At 31.8% G+C, this 22480-nt stretch overlaps 1 protein-coding gene across 1 annotated transcript in view; it reads left to right on the plus strand.

The window, feature by feature from the left end:
• LOC129969119 (meteorin-like protein) overlaps positions 1-22480 on the plus strand; it is a 64336-nt gene that overhangs the window by 16019 nt on the left and 25837 nt on the right. Inside the window, exon 2 of the mRNA XM_056083534.1 lies at positions 10937-11313. Coding sequence (XP_055939509.1) covers positions 10937-11313 — 377 coding nt within the window. The remainder of the gene's footprint in view (positions 1-10936; positions 11314-22480) is intronic.

Below are 22480 nucleotides of genomic sequence, written 5' to 3' on the forward strand. Positions count from 1 at the left end.
TGAGATAATAAGTTACATTATTATAAATTTGTTTACAGTGTTTTTGTGTATCCGGTATGGAACGCATTGTTCTATTTTACATGGATTCTTGTGGGGGAAAAATTGCTTCTCTCTATTTCGCATTACGAGTAAGATTCTAGAACGAATTATGCACGGTAAGCGAAATGCTTCTGCAAATACTGTATTAAGTAAGCGAACATTATATCTATAAAAAATAAGAACCTGACTAGTTGTACATGATTAAATAAATTTAATTTTAATATGTAAAAATTCATTAAATTTGATTTTTTACAGATTTATCAAGCAGTTAAACTAACAACATTTTTTGATCGAACTGACTCCCTCCCACCCCCTTCCTAGATAAGCGGTCCCAGGCAGTTTTCTCATCGAAAATCCATCCATGAGTGGCGGGTATAAAATGGGAAGAAAATGTGTGTATTGAAAAAGGAATTTACATATTTTAAAGATTGTAATAAATTTCGATTAAACTGGATACAAATACTATAGTATTTTAAGCTCATCCATAGGCTTAAATTTATCTGAGAATAAAACAAATTAAGTTTATTTGTAGGCTTATTCCAAGCTTGAAATATTAATAGTTACTCTCGGTCATTTCTGATCTATTGATCTATCGTTGTTGTTGCTAGATCTAATCGAGAGATTTAGTCCTAAAATCGTAATAGGCTTATACTTCCGTGCACCGAATTGTAATGCAAAGAAAGGGATTCATTCATTGAAAATGTGACACGATATAACATTGGTTGCATTAAAGATTTTTTTTCTTAGATAAATTTTTGTATCAAATATATGTCTGTAAAATTGCACGGCATTTTTTAATTTTGTGCGATGTTGCTGTAATAACTTGAAATCTAGTCGCTTCTTTAAGTAAAATCTTTCTTTGTAAGTATTCTTACCCGTTTATTTTCTTATTTACAGTTTGAATGGGAAAGTCCTTCATTTGACCTTCATAAATTAAAATGTATATATATATATATATTTCTCATACTTGTTCGTAAGTATTGGAAAATGTTACATTTATTTTTTAAAGTTGTGTTTAAAAGTGAAGAAAAAGGTGACTAAAAAGAACGTCTACCAATTTATGATGTTCAAGTTTAAAAGCTGCAGACGATTTTTGATTTCAATTCATAAATTAAACTTGATTCTTTTCGCGGAAAAGATTGTAGAAATACAATCATTTCGTGCCGATTGTGGGCACAGCATAGGGCGTATGGCAGCGACGAAAGCTTCCATTTTTTTTTTTTTTCTCTTCTCTCTCTCATTTTATTTATCCGGGATAACATCAGTGTTTCCTGATTGAATTGAATTGAGGGGAGGGAGCGCATGATTTGTCGTCTACGTGACGCTGATTCTTTTAATGCGGACGTGCACTCGCAGGAAGCGACCGTGAATGCAATTGGGAAAGGATGTGGGCTCCATTTTTCGTTCTCGGTTTCGATCCCGAATATAATGCGATGATGACAGTCATCCGAACAATTTTCCTCTTCATTTTTTTTTTTTTTTTGTCGAGATTTGATGGGTGGCTGAATGGAAACACACTCGCGACACATGCTTTAAAATGGACCTCGTTTTCGTGAGTGTTTTTCCACATAAGTTTTTGGCAAGCTTAATTACATATAAGAATTTTCGAAATTAATATACACGTGTCGCTTTTACTTAACCTTTTTTTTTTTTTTTTTTTTTTTTTTTGATAATGAAGTATTTATTTTTCTGTATGGAGGGTTATTGAACGTTCAAGTGCAGGTCCGCGCGAGTTATTTTTTTGACGTTCGGGTTCCCATATATGATGAAATCACTTCACGTGACAAACTTTGCAGCACGTGTCCTTCTCTTTTCTTCTGGAAAAAAGAATGGAAATGCACACATGAATTTTTTTTTTAAAATTCTTCTGGGGAAAAAATAACAATCACATGAATAGGAATAAACTCAGTTTAATATTTTCATAACATAAAATTGAAGGAAATGTTGAAAAAAAGGAGGTTGAAATGTTTCGAACAGTTTAAAATGCATACTTTTCTTTTCAAATCTAGTTAATAAATAAATTTGTGTTTAACGTATTAACCGGATAATTAACTTATATTCCGTTCGTTCTGCATTGAAATATTTCGTCATATCCAGTTAACTGGTTAAAGGTAAAACTATATACCAATGTTGTATATTTTTAACAAGAAATATTAATCCAATACAGTGCACATAATTTCTGTTGATGAATTTCATCAAAAGTCGTTAAGTTAATTTGTGATGTAATTTTATAATATTAATTTATTGTTTTAGATTTCCGTGTGATTTCAGTATGCATACCTAAAAAAGCATAATGATTTTTTTTCCTTAAATTTGTTACTCTTATAATTGAAATCCATTTATCATGATACTTTTTTTACTCTTTTTAAAAATTAACTGTGTGGCAGGTATGATCCAATATTTATCTTTGAAGAGGGCCATTCATCTTGCATGTTTTTTTTTAAATGCACGCACACATAAAATAACGCAAATTACTCATGATTTTCAGATTCGATAATAACATTATTCTTTTAATTTCGACTAATTTTTTTTGAATTTATGCAAAATTTTCGATTGAAATTAACGCATATTAAAAAATTTAATTAGACACTTGAATGGAAGAACGCCTTCTAGTTGTTGAAAAGAAAGGAAAAGAACAGTCGAAGTAGTGTTTTCTTTTCAACGTTTAGTATATGCTTGGGGAAAATAAGAATATTTTATCTGCCTGTGCGTGTATATTCTTTTAAATCATCATTTTAATAAAAGAAAGTGAGTTTATAAAAATTTAAATGCAAAGCAATTTTTTATTTTAAAAAGTCATATCCTATTTTTGGAAGTATTTAAATCAATGCGGAAAAAAAGATTATTTCAGAATATTGATTTTCTTTTATTTTATTTTAGTTAATGAAAAATTCGAAACATTAAAAAAAACTAGATCTCTGATCATTTTTTTAAATACTTGCTTATTTACCTGATTTTTTAAACTTATCATTCCGTATTTTTAAAATGAATAACATTCAAAATTTAAAAAATTAGATTATTTTATTTATGCAATTTGGCGGAAACCAAATAAGATTAGCTCCGAAATCGGTTCCGAATGGCTAACCACAGACCTCCCCCCCCCCCAACAACAACATTGATAAAATGGAAAAAAATCTTTAATTATATGTTGCATTTGGCAACAGGAACAGTATTTATAAATTTAATCTTTTTTTATCTGTTTTCTTTGTCTTTTTCCCAAGTCGATTAAAACGTGTTCCATTCAGCTGCGATGTGATTTATTTTTTCTTAATTGTACCGACATAGATAAGTAAGTTGAATTAGACAACCCTTTGGAATGCTTAGGGTTAAAGTTCACCTTGATTAGTTGATAACTAAACTTTTAGAAATATGTATCGGACAGATTTGAAGATGTTCAACATGACATAATCTCTTTTTATCTGAGTATCTATTACTAAGCACCAAAGAAATTTATCAAGTACTCTTCAGTCTTATATCGCCTGGGAACCTAAGAAATGATCCCTTTCTACATTCTTTCCTTTAGAATTTAGTTTAATAAGTAGTAAAAATTCCGTTCTTTAATCATAAAAATAGAAAGAAAGAAAACTGTAGACATCAATTTGTATTTTCTTTAAATGCCAAACGATTTTCAGCAGATTCCATTTCGTCGTACAGACGACTACATGCGCATAAGAGGATTCTTCGATTCCATCTCACTGAAGTACATTCTCTTGTCTAAAATTTCTTCGAAAATCTGCCTCTTCAAATCACAGCGGCTTTTGTATTAATCCCCACGAAAAGCAAAGCTTAAGAAATGACATCAAGATGAAAGGCACTCACAAAACCTCTCAACTCCACTCGTGGATGCTTCGGACTAGCCTATATTTCGAGTGTTCTCAAACCGCTCCCACTACTTGTAACTCATTTGAAAAGTTGGGTTTTCGGTGAACTTGCAGATGGGTGGCAGCAACTGGAATGAACACTTTTTTTTTATTATTATTTATTTTTAAAACAGTTTAAATCTGAAATCAAAGGAAGTTGTCAGAATTACTTAACTATAAGAAATTTAAAGAAGTTCGGTTTTCTGATTCGAAGTTCAGTTATGTTCAGACTCAGTTAATCTCTTTTTATGTTATTAATCGATAGTGTACCCAGGACTTCATTTGTGCAGTTTTTATATCTGACCTTAGAAGAGGTTTAAGATTCTGAACCTTCATTAATTGCTATTCTAAAGTTTCGGAAAAATAACAGTATCAGTGTTAGGCATATATGTAAAGATTGCTTTGAGTTCTCTCCCCCCCCCCCAGGCAAAAAACAGAATTTCTAAATTCATCGCGTTTTTTTTTTTTTTTTTTTAAGAGATTAATATCGGGAGAAGGTAAAGTAAATAATTTTTGGTTTCAGATTTTTAATAGTACTTTAATTTTATATTTGATGTAATAATACATACAGAGACGCCTAATTTCAACTCTACTAAAAATAGAAAACTAGGTGTAGTCTGAGCACTGAAAATGCCAATGCGCATATACATATTTGCACATTTGCATCCTGTCTATTTTAGGAGTACTCACATTCAAATTTTTTGTTATGTTTAATCAAATACTCAAAATTTAGTGTTTGGATTTTGGACATATAAACTTATTAAATTTGATAAAATCTTATTAAATAAACTCAAATTTAAAAACATATTAAAAAAGATATATGTTACGCCAATTGTCGCATTAAAATTTTAAAAGACGGTTTAAAAAAATTAGTTACTGTGCGCGCATATGAAAAAGTACTTGTTCTACGAGCAAAAGTGGAAATATCTCAAAAAAAGCTCTGTAACACTGGCAAAACGTGTGAGTACAATTAAACAATAAAATAACTTTAATATTTGATTTAAATAATGGTATTGATACAAATTATGTTTCAATTGATTAAAAATTTAAAGAACGATGAGTTTTAGAAAATTTTTAGAACGAACGAAATTTAGAAACGATTTTACGATGATAAATATTTCTCTCTCTCTCTCTTTTTTTTTTTTTTTTTTTTTTTAATTTTAATATCGTCCGAAAGTTATTTTTATGCGGTGACATGTTTCGATGTCATGATGAAAAAAACTTTTAAAATATTTTATCCCTTTTAGATGGGAATAATTTTTTTTTAATTTACGTAGTTAATACTCGTAGATGCAAAGGAACATGTGTGCCACATTTTGTTCGAATCCTTAAGGGGCGGGAATTGTATAAAATTCAAATAAATAGTCTTTATATATATAAGATGTAGTATAATTTTGGCAGTTACATGATATGTATACTTTCGTACGATATTATCAATTTGAAAAATGTTATCTGCACATTTAAAAAAAAATATTTTAATTACGTTTTGTTAAGATGATTTAATAGCTTAATTAATTAAGTCCTCCGTAATCCATGAACAAAGACTTTTAGTAGAAAAAAATTATGAAAAATTTTAAATACTTATATTTCTATATATTAAAAATAAATCTATCTATCAATGTTTTATATATCGAATGCTTTTCTTGGAATCTGCGGGTTCGATATATCCCCCCCCCGACTGCCGTTTTAATTCGTTATTATAAAAAATTGAAGATAAAGTTTATTTAGAGGAAAAAAATTAACACGGGAAAAAATGGATGAAATTCAAGCTTTATGTACAATTAATAAAGTTCTTCGTGCTTTTTATTATTTTTGTTGTTATTATAATTTGAGATTTCAAGGGGGAAACGTTGAAATTCTGCTCAGTTTCCTTTAGATATAATACTATGTTTTTCGTAAGTTGAATGATCGTGTAAGCTATTTAACCTTTTTTTTTAGTGTTTTTAAATTAATTATTATTTTTTTTAAAGTTAATTCAATGATGTATTCCTTAAAAGGCTGTCTTTCTCAATTTGAAAAACATTGACTACTAGTACTTACGATTTTGTCCACTTGTATCGCTCCTGAATGTGAAAGCGCAAATCACGAGTTGGATATTATGTCGAAATAAATTATTATGGCGATATCAAATGTAAATTTTTCGTCAAGTAAAAAATAATATTGATGTGCCAAGGAAAGCAGAATATTATCCACGGGATTAAACATAATATCAACTTAGTAATTACTCCAATTCGTTTAGAGAAAAACAGCTATTTTATAAACAGTATTGAATATCTATATTTTTGAAGTAATTAAGAAAATCGCAAAACCAATTTCCCAATCGCCGCCAATAGTCCCTTTTTGCTAATTTTTATTTCATATGAAAGCTTATGATCCCTTGATTTGTCATTATTGGTTTTCTGCCATCCATCTTTCACCATTTTGAAAAGAAATTTCAAAAATATTCTTCATTTTATGGAAGGAAAATCACAGCTAAGTTCCTCAACCCATCACTGTGTCGATTTCGTCAATATTATTTAATTTGAAAGTTCATGACGTTTAGAATCAGTGATCATACATCTCTCCTTCGCTATTCAGTTCGAGAGCTATGGCAAAATCAAACATAGGCATGTTTCTCAGCTTCAGCAACGAGAGTGATTTTGCCCGTTAAATTCGCCACTTTGCTTGCATAGCCGACCAATCAGAATTCTTCATGTTTATTATGCAAGCTTGATTTAAAATAATGCTTTTATTTAGTGTGATAACATATAGTTGGGTGAATTACTAAATTTATATTATTAATATAGTGGGTAAACTGTTGATCGCCGAAGGCGGCTTGTCATCATATCAATTTATATGGAATTCTAACTACTCTCTATCTAATATATAGATGGGGAGGGGAGGTATTAGGAATCCATGGGAAAAGTATGTTGTTTCTAGTTTGATAAGAGTAGATTCAAAATAGTCGTTCAAGAGCTTTTATTAGTCATTGAATAGTGTAGTTTCTTAACTGATCTAAAATTCACTTCTATTTTTCATTTGAACTACTATAAAACTATTTTTTTTTTCATCTCAAAGCAATACGCTCATGCTGAATTTCAGGCTTAATAGATTTTTAATTTGTATGCTTTCAAATTTTTGTTAACTCATTTAAAGCTGGTAGTAGGCTTTATGTACCACCAATGTGTTATCTCCGTTTGTTAAGTGGAATATTGTGCGCTATCGTATTAAATAAGTTTATCTTGTACTTATTGTAGGGTTTATATTATAATTATATTAACATCTCGCTTTTAAGCTAAACATAAGTTTCTTTGGAACGACCTCGAAATTTGGAATCGCCGTCAGATACCGGAGACGAGCCATCTAATTCTTATTAAAATTTCCCACATTTAAGGAATGCTTGACCAGCCATCGAGCCGTCGGTAAAATTCATTTTAGAACCTGGAACATTTTGGTTCCGAACCCAAAACGTATCGCTTTGCCATTGTAGTTTGAAAATTTTAGGGTTATGTGAGAAAAATGTGGCCTGCTTAGAAGTTATTTTCGGCCCGCTATAGGTTTTTAAATAATATATTATTAGTGTACTTCGATTCGAGCTAGACAATGAAGAACTTTTACAAAATTCTGTCACTGCTTCATCTATCGCTTTAGTAATAGTGTTTTTTCAAATATATTTATTGAGTTCTTTTTAAAGAAATGTATAGCTCACTATCCTTTCCTTTTTATATACTTCTTTAACCAATGAGCATAGAATCAAAAAATAGGTTAGCCGTAGCAAATCAATTATATCAAAGAACAAACAAAGCAAATATCATGCTCCTTGCCCTAGCAGTTTTCAACTTTTACTCTTCTTGCTTCAGATTCCTCTGAACTACAAGCAGAAATCGAACCTTTTAGGTTCAAAGGAAGTTAAGTGTTTAAATACGTTCGAATCTGTCAGAGAGTTTTTGGAAGTAGATATATCGCGTTCAGACACTCATAGTTTCAATTTGATATGAAGATTATTTATTTCGTTTTAAGCTTTCAGAAAAATATTTCGATAAAGTACCGTTAAAAAAAGTCTATTCGTTTGGCCTGATTGATTGCGAAAATTGTGCAAAATCAGAAACAAAAGAAAATCGTTGAGGTTCATAACCCATTGCATGGTCTCTGCCGTTGTTGTTTCCTGTTGCAGACGTCTTGGATTTCTTATAAATCCTTCGTTGTTTCCTTTTCTCTTCAAGACGAGAAGCAATCCGAAAATGATTTACATTTTGATTTTATGTTGATGTTATTGTTTTCGTTCAATGAAGCCACACTTCGGAAAACATCATTTTCGTAGACTATGCATCGTTCGCTAAACGTTCGTTCTGTGCCACTGGTTTCGGTCTTTTTTTTTTTTTTTTTCCTTCAAATCCTTTTAACTGTTTTTGAAATACATGGTTATTTATCTCGACGATGGTTTGGTTGTTGAAAATGGCAATTTTTACTATAATAGTTTTCCTTTAAGAGAAAAAGCAACAAAACTGTAATGGTTTTCATGTGCACGTGGTTGTATTTGTTATGGAGACGGAAATATCAACTTTTTTGGAAATGAAAAATACTTCTTTTTTGACAGTGTCGTTGGAAAGATGAAATTGGAAGTAGTGATGCATTTAAAGACCCTAAACAATGGTTTGGAACTGCAGTTTTTTTCTTCTTTATGTTCAATGTATATATCAACGCTATTTTCGTTAGACGAGATATTTAAATCTTTTTTTTTTCTTTTGAACTTTTGGCAACATTTCATTCACCGTCAGGAATGGTGACAGATGACGAGAGCAATGGTACTTTTCAAAGAAAGAATAAAATCAGACAGAATGTGGAGTATCTTAAAATTACTAATGTGCAATAAAAATAAAACATTTCTTTTACAAAATATCATCAAATTTATTAGTTCTGAAATATTCCTGTTTTATATCTTTTCGAAAAATGTTAAAACTTTTTGTATGTTTTCAAGTATTTTAGAATGCTGTGTTGAAATCCAAAATGGAAACTATGCAAACAACCTATCAACATTTTTAAAAATTTTCGGTTAACCGATGATTTTTACCTTAACCACGTATGCACTGGCCATGGTGTATTTTCTGTGCATCCAAGTCGTTTCTTTGACCTAAGTTCGACTTGTCAGTGTGGCACCGAAGAAAAAAACTATAAATCACGTGATGAAAGCCTGTGTATTATGACGAGAACACAGACTCGAACGGCCAAGAAATTGGATAATAAAAATTCCGGTCCTCATAAAAATTCCAGTCATTAAATCTCCTAGGGACATTTTGCCAATTTTTTTTATATTTAGCTCTCTCCTAATATAAAAAGTTCTCATTTAATGTATTTTATGCATTTTTAATGTTTCACAATTTAATATGTAACGTGAAATGTAATGTTTTTGTTTTTTCCTTTTCTTTTTGTGTACCAATATGCGTTTTCTCTAGAGGTTTCTTTATTGTTTGCTAGGGTCCAATGTCATCAAGTGTAGTTTGGTGGGGTTGTTCTTCGGCGGATCCATCAAGTTCCCCGCATGGCCTCTGGCTAGGTCGGGGTATCGCACAGTATATATGTTATACCTGATAAATGGTTCCTAATCATAAATGATCCAGAATTATTAATACAGTGGCCAATCTTTATCTTTATACACGTAGGAAAAAATTATTAACATAACAAGATCTTTATTATTGAAGAGAGGCCACTTTTAGGCTCTGTCACTATTGTAAGGCATAAAGTTCTGGTGAAACTGATAAGTATATAGCAAACGCTTCACTATCTTACTGAAGTGATATAGTATATTCAGAAAAAGTTGAACACTTTTATTAATGTCAAGATTTTCTTTCAAAGGGATCAATAATTTGATCGTTTTATATTAATTAGATTTATTTGAACTGTTCGTTTTAAAATTAAGACATTTTCTTTCTGCTTTTCCAGATAAACATCAGCTTTAGGTTTTTGTTCCTTCTTTATCTTTAAATTTGGTATCCTCCTTTTACTAACAAGACAAATCGCCTAAAGAGAGCATTATCGAAATATTTGTCTATCTACTTGTTCACCACGAGATTGTATTAGGTGATACTACTCGATTGTTCACGACTGTTAATCACAAAATATTATGGGAAAAAAAAAAACTTCGATCACAGTCTTTAGCAAACTTACTCATATATTCAGTAATGAATGTATTTATTTATCATTAAGCCGATGTCATTAGTAAACTATAGTTACGGAAGAACCTATTGATGTGCGATTTTTGGTGATTAATTGCTATTAATTGATTCTGAATTTAAATTTTTGACACTTTTTCCGACCAATTGATACCAAATGTTGACACTGAATATTGCAATCACATACAGAATTAAAGACATTCAGTTTTCGCGTTTACATGCTTGTGAAAGTGTAGACCAATAAATAGTTAACCCGTTAACGGAATTGGTTCCAAATTTTTCAATATCTATTTATTATCTATGCTAAATCTGTGTAGCAAATTTAATATGTGTAATTCATTTCGTTTTGTAGTTGTCACGTTAACTTACATTTGCGCAGCCGAACATACAGACCTCTTCTGAGTGGATTTCGTTCAAAATTTGATAAAAATCTTCCGTTCAAATTTGATTTAAATCCATATACCAGATTTTATCCGTATAGCTCTAAGTGTTTTTATATTATTCACAGACAGATATAATTCCAAATATATGTTTTTTGAACTCGGAAAGGTGTGAAACATGGAGATTTACCAACATCTCAACATCAAGTTTAAACGATTACAATACTTTGCATATTTTGTACTCGAAAAAGTAAAAAAAAAAAAATGTTGTTTTAACACAAACTTCCCACTTTTAAGTCATCATTGCTTGCGAAGATCCCCTCCACAAAAATTGTTCAAAAATATATCAATGTTGATTCGTATACCTTTTTTTATTATTGTTTTGGGAATTATTTACGGAATTCGTTTATCAGTTGAGAATTTCCTGTACATAAAATTATTTGTTAATTAATTTTGTTACTCCCATCGAATAATGTAAACTTATTAACTTTCATATTTTATCTTTCAGTGGCCTTCTACAAGGCGTCACCAAAGGCGTCCAGCCTCTATATTTGCGCTGCACACAAGGCCATATCAAGTGGCACTATCCTAGGGGTGCGCTGAGGGCTCTCCTTAGGCCGCCCTTATCCAAGTTCCAGGGCTGCGTTCGGATCGCTGCCAATTCCACTGGTGCCAGGCTGTACCTGGAGGGCGAGAAAAGACTGTTTCCTCTGTTCAAAGCGGGCGATGGCAAGCCAGAGGACTTGCACAGGTGCTTCACTTCCAGAAGGGGTCAGGTAGCCCTGTATGTGGAGGCTGATCCGCCCCTGGATATCCTTAGAAAGGACACTATAGAGTTCACCTATGATTTGGTGTCTCAGAAAAATCTTGCAGATGACATGGAAGGTGAGTTGTATTTGTAAATTTCTTTGATTGCCTCTAGCTTTCTGAGGGCCGCTGTGGTCTGTTAATAAGGTCTTGGCTTCGGAACTGGAGGGTTTCAAGCTCGAAACCCGATTCCACCGAAGAACCGTCTTGTGTGTGGGTCTGGTGCGCGTTAAATCCGTCGGGGCCAAACTTTTTCCGATTGATGTGGTGTGGAAGTTTAGGGAGGAGGATGCTAGCTCAGGTGTCGTCCACGTCATCTGATCGCAGTTCAAAATTACGAGGTCCGTCCCAAAATATCCCTAGTGTTGCTTTGAAAATAAGACGTTATCTAAACGAAACAACAAACAGCTTCTAGCTTTCAAGGAACTACTGACGTTCAATAACGGTTCTTTTTCCAAATCAGAAACAAGCATTGACGCAAAAGATATTTTAAGATACTACGCATTGTGCAGTCAGTTTTCTCTTGTTTATTTCAACAATATTAAATGTCAGGATTCAACGTATGTTTTATCTGTTCCATTCTAACATAAGAGCCCAGTCTAAAAATGTCCAAAAAGATGCTTATATTTTTTTTTCTCCAAAAAGCATTTATTTTCATTCAAAGAATCTATTAATAAGAACGGAAAAATTCTCCTAGGACCCTAGTCTAGAAAAGGCCATTAAAAATTTTTCAAATTTTTCAGGAGTATTAAAATTGAATTATATTAGATAGGAAGATTTTTCTTTTATGTGAAGACTACATACCAAATTTTATCTCTTTGGTTCTCTACGGTGTTGAATCCATGCTTGTACGAAAATGTACAGATATAATAATTTCTTTTTTAGAATTAAAGAAATGTGGAAATTCATTAAAAACTCGATTAATAATTTTTTTTTTATCATTATAATTTTTTATCTTTGTACATTTTGTTTACGAGATAGTAAATAGTCAAACCTGCTCTTGAATTTATCCAGAATAACGCCTTAAACTTATTTTTCATCAACTTGCGAAATAAGATAAAGTTAAAAGTATTTAGCAGTCTTTACAGTTGATAAGCGTAGAATTACCTCTGTTTCTTTCTGTGTTTGTTCTGTATGTGTTTATTCGAGTATGTACTTGCACTCTGTGCTTGTTTGGAATCAAAGGCTGAGGGTATTTACCAAAGATACTGAGGAACTTTTGAACTGATAAATGACCATTGTTCCGTCAGCACTAAATCTGATTTAAAAGTATTTTGCAAACTGATTAAGACACGTGTTTGATAAAGACGTTTGCTGTTACTTTTGCAAATAGAAACTGTTATTTGCATGGTCAACATGTTTCCTAATTGATAACGATGTCATGCTTGGGATAGTTGTTTTTGAGCTGAGTACGATGTCGTCTTTCACATTTAATTTGCGATCTGTTTGTATTTAATTTGCGATCTGTTTGTATTTAATTTGCGATCTGTTTGTATTTTACAATTAAAACTCTCTAAAATAGAGTTCCCTGAGTCTTGAGTTCTTTCTGTGACGTAATGCTCATAGGGTCGAATTATTAAATAGGAAAAGTAGGGAAATACCTAGGGCCCCGCAACTTTGTGGGGCACAGAGGATTTAAAGTATTATTTTTTTCTCAATGCTTCTTAGAAATTTTTTTTCTCTTTCTTATTTTTAGCTTAAAGTGATAATGCGTTCAAACGTATTATAATTCGATAAAGTATATTTGAAATTTTGGTATATTATTCTAACAACATTCTAGGGCCCCGCAACTTTGTGGGGCACAGAGGATTTAAAGTATTATTTTTTTCTCAATGCTTCTTAGAAAATTTTTTTTCTTTCTTATTTTTAGCTTAAAGTGATAATGCGTTCAAACGTATTATAATTCGATAAAGTATATTTGAAATTTTGGTATATTATTCTAACAACATTCTAAAGTTACATTCTGCAAGTTTTATGTAATATTGCTTTTAATTCTAAAAAGATGTGTGTTCGGGTAATTTAAAAAAATGTTCGATCCTAATTGCAAATAAAATTAGATAAGGTTAACCCTTTAAAGGGCCATTTTTTTTTCTAATTATATTATGTTAAAATAATTTTAGGCTTGAAATTAGAATAAGAAAAGGGATTCATTTAGCCTATTAGATAAATTTAATTTGATTCATTAATTAATTTGGTTAATTAATAATTAAATACAAATCAAGACACATCATTTTGTGTGAGATAAAGAACTGAAGCATCTGTCTTTCTAAAAAAATTTGTCAGAATTTATGCCAACCTACATAATTTCATACAAAGAATGATAAGTTTGGAGGGAAGCATACTTCCCACGGCCTTAGAAAGGGTTAAACCACCGAAAGAGTGTCCCCAAAACTTTCTCGCTTATTCTCTACTAGATTTGTTACCCTTCCTCTCCCTGCATATACAGTTATGGACCTTAGGCAAGGCTATGGACTCCATTAAGTATTTAGATTTTTATTTTCAAAATCCCACTGAAAGATATGTGCTTTGTAATACGATAAAGAAAACCGTTATTTGTGTATTAGTTGTATGGTATTGGTGAACAATAGTTACGAAACATCAATCTTTAACATTTTGTTTTAACGCTTAATACACAAGTAAGAATAATCAAATATGTATTTTGGATTCTTTTTATACAATTGATTGAAATCAAAATTTGACAATTGTAGTCGTAAGATGGCAAATCAAATTTCATAGATTTAATTCAGAGCGTTTTTGAATTATGGCGCTTACAACATGCATGCAAAAATACAGACTGACAGACGGTCTACTTCGTGTTGGATTTGGTTCCAAACTTGATATATACTTATATTGTAGATGCTAAACCTGCGTACCAAAATTTATACATCTAGCTCTTTATTTTTGTAGTTTTTGTTTTAACTTGTATCCAGACAGACAGACATTCCCTGAATAGATTTTGTCCGGAATGTGATAGAATCTGCAAAATTGGTGTACAAATCATATACCAAATTTCATCATTCTAGCTCAAAGCGTTTTTAATTTATTATATTCACAGACTGATAAGCATAATTTTTGAAAATGTCTTTTTCGAGCACAGGGAGGTTTAAAATGCAGAGATTTCTTGAAAATTTCGAGCTTGAGTTTTTAGGCTATTGGGGTATGTATGCCTAGTTTTGAAGCCACATCAGGAGCTCTTGTGGAAAATTAGTCGCCAAGGCACATGTGCACATGTAGGCATATCATACGATACTGTATTGAAGACCGCCAGTCTGCTACGACCAGTTTAGATGTTACAAATATTATAACAATATTTTTACTATCTCATTTAATAATTATAAAAAGATAAATCTCAACTCTAATTTGCATAGAATTCAAATAAAATAATAATAAATAAATGTCTCCAAGCACCAATAAGCGAAACGGTTAAAACTCAAATCCTTTTTCCACACCCAAATCTCTGAAAAACAACAAAAGGATTCCCCCATTAAACGCATCTTGCCGTATTATCTAGATTTTCCACACTTTCGCATAGCCCCGGGGGTGGAAAAGAGCAAAACCTCCCCAACGAAAGCGCATTCACAGATAAATTATGAAAGCAAGAAAAATGAAAGAGGAGTCATCCTCTCCCCCCTCCCTCGTCTTGAAACCTGTCGTTTTCTTAGGGTGCCCCCTTCCCCCTCCTGCGGAAGGTTCTGACCTCCAGCCAGGTTCCCAGGCCTGGGTCGATTACGTCACGAGCGCGCGTTTCGTGGGGCTCGCGGTCACAGGTCACGACATAAACCCGTAAAGTACGCCCACTCCTAGCCCAGGCGCCGGGTTCGGGATTTTTTGGCAGAATTGTATTTGGCGCTTTATCGCCAACTTTTTATTATTTCGAAAATTGTAGAAGGAAAGTAATGGTATTATTACGGTTACATACATTTTGACTAATGCTAATGTGTCCATCGCTTGCAAAGGTTTTAAAATTATTTGATTAAACAGCAAATGAAATAGATTGGTTTTATATAATACCGAAAAGACTGATTCTGTCAAATTCGTTTCCAAAATATAAATAATTATATAAAAAAAAGTATATTGATTCGAAACTTTTAATTCAAATTAACGAATTCGAAAAATTTAATCCAGTATTTCTTTTTGTTGACTAAAGCTACATTGATCTACTTTTATTTTTCTTTCGTGTGTGTGTGCGATCCTGTGAATAATAGCAAGTAATTAATTAATTTTACATTTTCACAGGTAGACTAATTTTTTTCCGACCTAAAAGAGATCACGAGTATGACCAATTTATAAAGCTTCGCTTAGTCTTTTTTTTTTTTTTTTTTTTCCCATGAGGTGTATATATATTGTCACACTTCCACCGGGGTTGCTTCTGTATTTAGTGGTTGATTTATTAATTCATATTGTTTCGCAATGTAGGGGTTATTTTCTGCATTTTGCTAAATTACGGTATTATTATTAATAATAATAATTTATTAATAATAATAATAATTTATATTATAATTCTCTAAGCTATTCGCTCAGCAAAATTTGTGGGGGTTCTAAAAGTTTCTTTCCTCTGTCCACCCCTGTCCCTTGTCTTTTGGAAACGTTAAGAGAAAAAAGACGTGTGTGTGTGTGTGTGTGTGTGTTAGTGTGTGTGTGTGTGTTAAATCTATTTTATCCATGCCATCAAAATATAATTAATTCCTTTTTTTTGTATATTAATTGTCTGTGTAGATCAACATAGTGAATCTCTTTAAATTATTAAATTAGGAGTTTGATTTGTAATCCTAATTCCGGGTACTCTCCAATTTGAATGAACCAACTCTCTAATCTCTCTTTTCGCGTTTTCTTTCTATGATTTGAGCTTGCCGTTAATAATTATTTCTATCTGGAAACATAATTACTCAAAAACGATTGGAGCTAGATGGATGAAAGTTGGCACATGATTATTACACCAAATTTGTAGATTCCTGTCAAATTTTGAATTAAATCTATTCAGAGGAAATATTTCTGTCTAAATATGTTAACGGGATGATTACAAAATAAAGACAGTGAAATGGATAAAAAATTTTACAGAGATTCAAGATCTTAAGCGTAAACGCCTGTTCAAACTTAGAATCAAATCTATCAAGAAATTGTCCGACTGTCGGTTTGTATTTTTACTTTACAAACATGTAAACCGTATAACTCTAAAACTCAACAATTTAATATATAAATATTATGTGATTTTGTGACTACAGTTGTAGTTCTGTGCCAAATCTTAGTTTCAATCGATTGAGAAAAGTGTGATACTATTAACCAACCGCATGCCAGGAATTAATCGCCAAAAAAATTCGCCAAAAATGACTCGATAGATTCGGCAAAAATACTAAATTCGCGCCAAAAGTTAAATTTCGTAACTATTGTGCCTCATTGCTATTCAAGGTATTCTCTGACATGGCAAGTTTATCAGAGAGTACGCGAGAAAGTTTTGGGGAGACCATGCGCATCGGCTTTCTGGTGCTTGTATAATAATCGCTTTCCAACGATTAACCACAAAGAGAAAAAAAAATCGACAAAGATTGTACATTAGTGGCTCTTTCGTAACCATTGTTCGCCAGTGGCTTGCGGTTTATGATATATATGTCATTTATTTGCGAGTGTACCAGAAAATTTCGGGGAGCTCATTGAAATATTAATTTAATCATTTCCCTCATCATCAGTTTTAAGAATTTTTTGAATGAAACACATTTTGATACGTTCGGAACAATTGACTTTTCCTTTCACAAATAATTGCACTCCGCCAAATTAAGCACATGTATGATTCCTTTTTCTAAAACAATATTAATAGTATCTATTTATTAATATTCACGAGACATATGGTAATAAATGCCGTCATTTTACATGGTTATGGATTCTCTTGTGCATTTTCTAATTGAAACGCCGTTAAGCATTCTTGCATTCACAAATTTAATTTCTGTAATTACTTGCGCACCCGACATATTTTCTGTAAAATCGCGAGTCGGAAATTACTCCGTAATGTCTATTCACATGACCGCACATCTTCTAGGTAATCGACATTACATATTCTAGGTAATCGTCATTACATATTCTAGGTAATCGTCATTATATGTTCTAAGTAATCGTCATTACATTTTCTGGGCAATCGTCATTACATATAACATCAGATATCTGACTGCACGTTGTCTTATTTATTGTTGTGACGTCGTATCCTATTTCCGACTACAAGATATCAATTAATTCAGAAATTCGATTGGCTATCTCATTTATCTATACCTTGGGAGTATAAGTTATATCACTGACTCTTCGACCCGCCCGAAGGCACACAGATAAAATAACTGAAAGACTGGGCCGCCGTAACAACAACACTAGCGGGAACTATGCTTGAAACCTAAGGGCCTTCACCGGCCAAGGTACAACCCTTCCGTAAGGAAGTACGTCCCGTCATCGATGGGAGGAGCTAGACCCCACCTTTTCGTGTAACCCCTAGGGTAGTGAGAGCCAATCACCATGCCGGAAGCTTCTCATCCTCATTTCGAGGTGCCTCCGAGGGGAATCCTTGGGAGTATAAATCTGCATTACGAAATAAAATTGACCCTCTTTTTACCCTGTCGGTTTATGATTATAAAAATGAATGCACAGGAATTGAAAAGCTGTGCAAAGAAAATTGCGAAAATAGAAAAAGTTGACAGATGAGGCCAGATTTTTGTCAGTTAATTGTTCATTTCGCCAACATATTTTTCTCTTTCTGCGATTTTTTTATTGTTATTATGAAATATTTATCATGCTATTCTACAACTTGACATATGACAGCGACTAAGCATGAAATCCCATATAGTTTTTAGTTTATTTTAATTAACATCCGGTTAGGAATAACGCGAGGGAAAGATCTCGCACTTTGGATTCGTTGTCAAATGACGAATCGGCACGAATTACTCAGTATGACAATTGGTGGACGTTTGTTCTCTCAGATCAGACTTCACATGAAAGAACACTCATGAACGACGGTTCAGTCGTGGAATCGGGTTTTGAATCTAGAACCATCCAGTCCCAAAGTCGACACCATATCTTCAGGCCACCGCAGCCTTAAATATCTCTTAAGCCTCATTGCCATAGCCCGTTGCTTTTACTGGTATGGTAGTAAATCTGCCATTTGACCCATTGTAGGATCTACTTATCGGTTGGGAGCTTCCCACAAGTTGTCGGTAAAATGAATAAACATCAAAGAGCACCGCATAACCACAAATAAAGGGAAAGAGGGTAAAATGCGCCTTATACAAGGTGCGCATGGGCCATGGGAACGGGGCATTATAATATGATAGTTGGTTGTGAAATGCATTTAACGTAATTTTCACCCAAACATGACGTACTAATTTTAGAATTCAGTACTCTCTATAGTGGATGGAAGGAACATCAAGTCACCGCAAAGTACAAGATTGTGCGGCTAACTGACATGAGTGGTGACATTTTTTTTTTCTTAGTTCACTGCAATCAGTCATATTAATAAATATATATTAATAAAGGTCTTTTTCGTGGAAATCGTTTCCTACCTTTATTAGATAGCATCAACCAGTGTGTTCTAGTATTTATGTGGACTAGCAGATTTTTGAGAAAGCATTAAAAAGTAGCCAGAGTCTCTACCTTATATATTGCCAGTGTGTTAACACACTTCCCTTTTTTTTCGAATTATTATTTTTCACCTAATAGATAATCCCAGACTGAGAAGTCCTAAATGAAAGCAACAATTTAAAAAGCAATAACAAATCATATACATTGTTTCTCGATCATGGAGAAAAAAATATTTCTAGGGAATGAATGTGAAAAATTAATATCATTTGGCGCTCTTTTGGCGAGATCTGTATCTGATTTTTAGTATGGCAACCATCTCAATGTTCCCGTATCTCCAGTGCAGCGCCTAGCGCGAATCGCAGGGACTAAAGAGAAAAGAGACTAATTTTCCCGAGAGTACTTTTTTTTTTTCACCCCTTTCCCTCTTTAATCCGACTATTTAGAAATACACTTCTTTAAATATATATATACACATTTTCTTTCTCGCGACTTTTAATTTGGCTTCAAGTTTTGAAATTTGCTCTTTTAAGTCTAAAAAGCCCCCCCCCCCCCAAAAAAAAAGACTTATATTTGGGAAAAAATTATTACACATGACGTCATGAAATTAAATTAGAAAACGAGAACGTATTCAGAGGCGGCATAGGAATGCTAAGTATGGCTATTTCTTTTTCAATGTGTCATTTAAAAAATGAAATAAATCGCTGCTATTTTGTTTTCTGTACCTCCCTTTCCAAAATTGACACTCGCGATTGCAGTTATCTATCTTTATCTTCTCCCCTTCAATTAATGCAATAATTGTAACTCAAAATTTAGGCCAACTGCTGAACTCGTCATTCGCAAGAATATTAGAAAATATGAGAGGTCTTTATTATAATATTTATTTTCAGTTAGTTTTTTTTAGCTTTATTTTCGTTCTAAAAAAAGTTTTTAGAGAAGATATTATTTATTATTTTCAAGTGTTGCATGCTTTGGACGGAAATGCTATTAAATCATTTTTTGAGTTAAAAATTTTTTGTTGTTTTTTCGAATTGTGCTATATCAAAATGAACTCAAAAGAATATTTAAATGAACTTAAAAGAATATTTAAAATTTTTATTAAAGGAATATTTAATGGAATTTTAATATTTTTTTATTTTATTTTTTGGGAAACTAATAGAATATTACATTTGTACAAAATATTTCTTACGTTTTTTAAATAAGTTTTACGTTATGTAATTTTTAAGAAAGTATTCGACTGAATATAATTTAAATTTGATTAAATAGTGATATAAACCACTGATTGATTTAACGGAAATTGAAAAAAAATCTTAGACTGTTTTTTTTTAAGTTTACAAAAATTAAACTAATTTATCTAGATGAAAACTTAATAAATTGCTGAACTGAATCTTAGTTTGAAAGTACACTAATAAAAAAAATAGCAATTTTTATAATTAATTTTTAACATAAAATCTTGATTTTTATCTGTTACTTTTCTTTTCCGTTATTTTTAAATTATCAACCTATTTCTCATTAATTAACAAATTTTTAAAATGCAGTTGTATCATGAAGTTGACTCATTAAAAAATAATGAATTATGTGTTTTCTACTTGAGGTGGAAAAAAGTTGTAAAAATTAGAAGATCACATACTAGTGAGCATTTGATAACAGAAGAATATATTTTATTTAAAGAAGGATATATTTTTTGGTCCTACAGAATATTTTGATTTTTAGAAAATTGTATCAAAACGCAGTAATTATAAATAAAAAAAATATATTACGCAAATTAAATAAACAAAATAAACTGTAATGAAAAGAGAAATTTCAATCTACACAATTCAAAATTTGCCCATTTCATTCTTTTTTTATATATATATAAATTTCCAACTTTTGCTATAAGCTCGAGCTTGACATAAACGTGGTTTAATTTGTAAAGATGTTTCATACGAAAATTGAATTTTTTTTAGATAGCGATACCAGAATCTAGTGTTGTATATCTAGGTCTATCTGTTGTATACTCTAGATCTAGGCTACATTCTATATGTTGTAGTTTGGATTGCACAACTGAAAAAATTGCATCGTTTATATTCTTTGTTAGGAAAAATATTAAGCAATTTAAATTTCATCTTTTGACATCCATTTCAAAACGATAAAACAAATGCAAAATTATACATTTAATTTTTTTTTTTTTTTTTTTTCACAAATTCATGTACAAAAATTGAAAACAAAAAAAAAATCGTTTTTCAGTTAAAAAGGCTGCGTTTGTCTGCATTTGCGAGTTGTTAACCTTTGAAAGGAAAAAAAGTGCTGCTCTCTCTCGATAAAGAATCTGTGGAGGAGTTGACTTAGGGCGTTTCTTGCCTTTTATCTGAGCCATTAAAAACGGCTTTCGGATGGAGGCGCCTCGGCTCTGCGCAGGGTTGCCGCACTTCATTTCTTTCTCGTTCTTATCTTCCTTGAAAGAGAGATGAAACCCGCGAGTTGCAAAATGTAAATGTGCAGTGTACAGTCGGTTCTCGGACATTAGTGTAAGGAATCTGTCATTTCGCAATTAAATAAATTTAAAATTCATTGTCGTTGTCCATAATTTTGTCCGAGATACAATGTACAATTAATTCAATGAGAATTTTGTACCATAATTATCGTTAATTATATTATGATTAATGATATGTTGAAGGTTATGATCGATCCTGATTAAGTTGTAGGTAAAATAAAAAGTCCTATCCAATTATTTATGAGTGCACGGTAAACATTAAAGTCAAATTTATGCAGACAAAAAAAAAAAAAAAATCGGAGGCATCATAAAGTAGTAAAAATATAGTAAGCAAAAATGATGAAATGACTTACAATATGAAGTAAATATTCCAGGTTAGCATTAAAATTCTCTATTATCTAAATATCTAAGATTCTTTTTTTCTGTGGGGAGTTAGTCATTGTTGATTTTTGTTTTCATAATTGTTATGTTACTTGATTATCCCGGAATTTATATTATTGTAAGAAACGATTTTTTTTACCAGTTCAATATTTTCTATTATCATGATTTGATTTTAATGAAGTCTTATTACTATTTTGAATATGTAGTATAGAGAAAGTATTATAATTGTCAAAAAATTCAAACTCGATGTTTTTTACGAATCTGCACATTTGAGACCACCCTGAATTCGAAAATACATTTTTGGAAAATGTCCGCTTGTCTGTCTGTGACAAAGATAACTCAGAAACACTTTGAGCTAGACAATTGAAATTTGGCATGGGGTCTTTACATCAAGTTTGTAGTTTTCCCAAATTACGTTCAAAGTAAGTCTGTCATTTCAGCTATCCGAATATAAGCTAATTCGATAATATAAAAATAAGATGAATAAAATTCGGTATATAAAATTAAACACCTGCATTGTAGATGTCTACTAAGATCTATACTGTAGGTATCTACCTAATTTTGAGCCAAATCCAACAAGGTTTGTCAGTTTGTATTTTCAGAAACACGTAAGCGGTATAATTCAAAAACGCAATGATTTAAATTTATCAAACTTTATATAGGATTTTGTGATTACATGTGTAGTTTTGTGTCAGATTTTTGATTCAATCGGTTAGGAAAAACGCATCTAAAACACAAATTCGATTTTCAGATGCTATTAACCTTATGCCAAGGACTAAACGCTTAAAAAATTTACCGCCAAGGATAACACGATCGATTCAGTAAAAATTGTAATTTATGCCA

Source organism: Argiope bruennichi, chromosome 5 (genome assembly GCF_947563725.1).
Source record: "Argiope bruennichi chromosome 5, qqArgBrue1.1, whole genome shotgun sequence".
NCBI classification, from domain to species: Eukaryota; Metazoa; Arthropoda; class Arachnida; order Araneae; family Araneidae; genus Argiope; species Argiope bruennichi.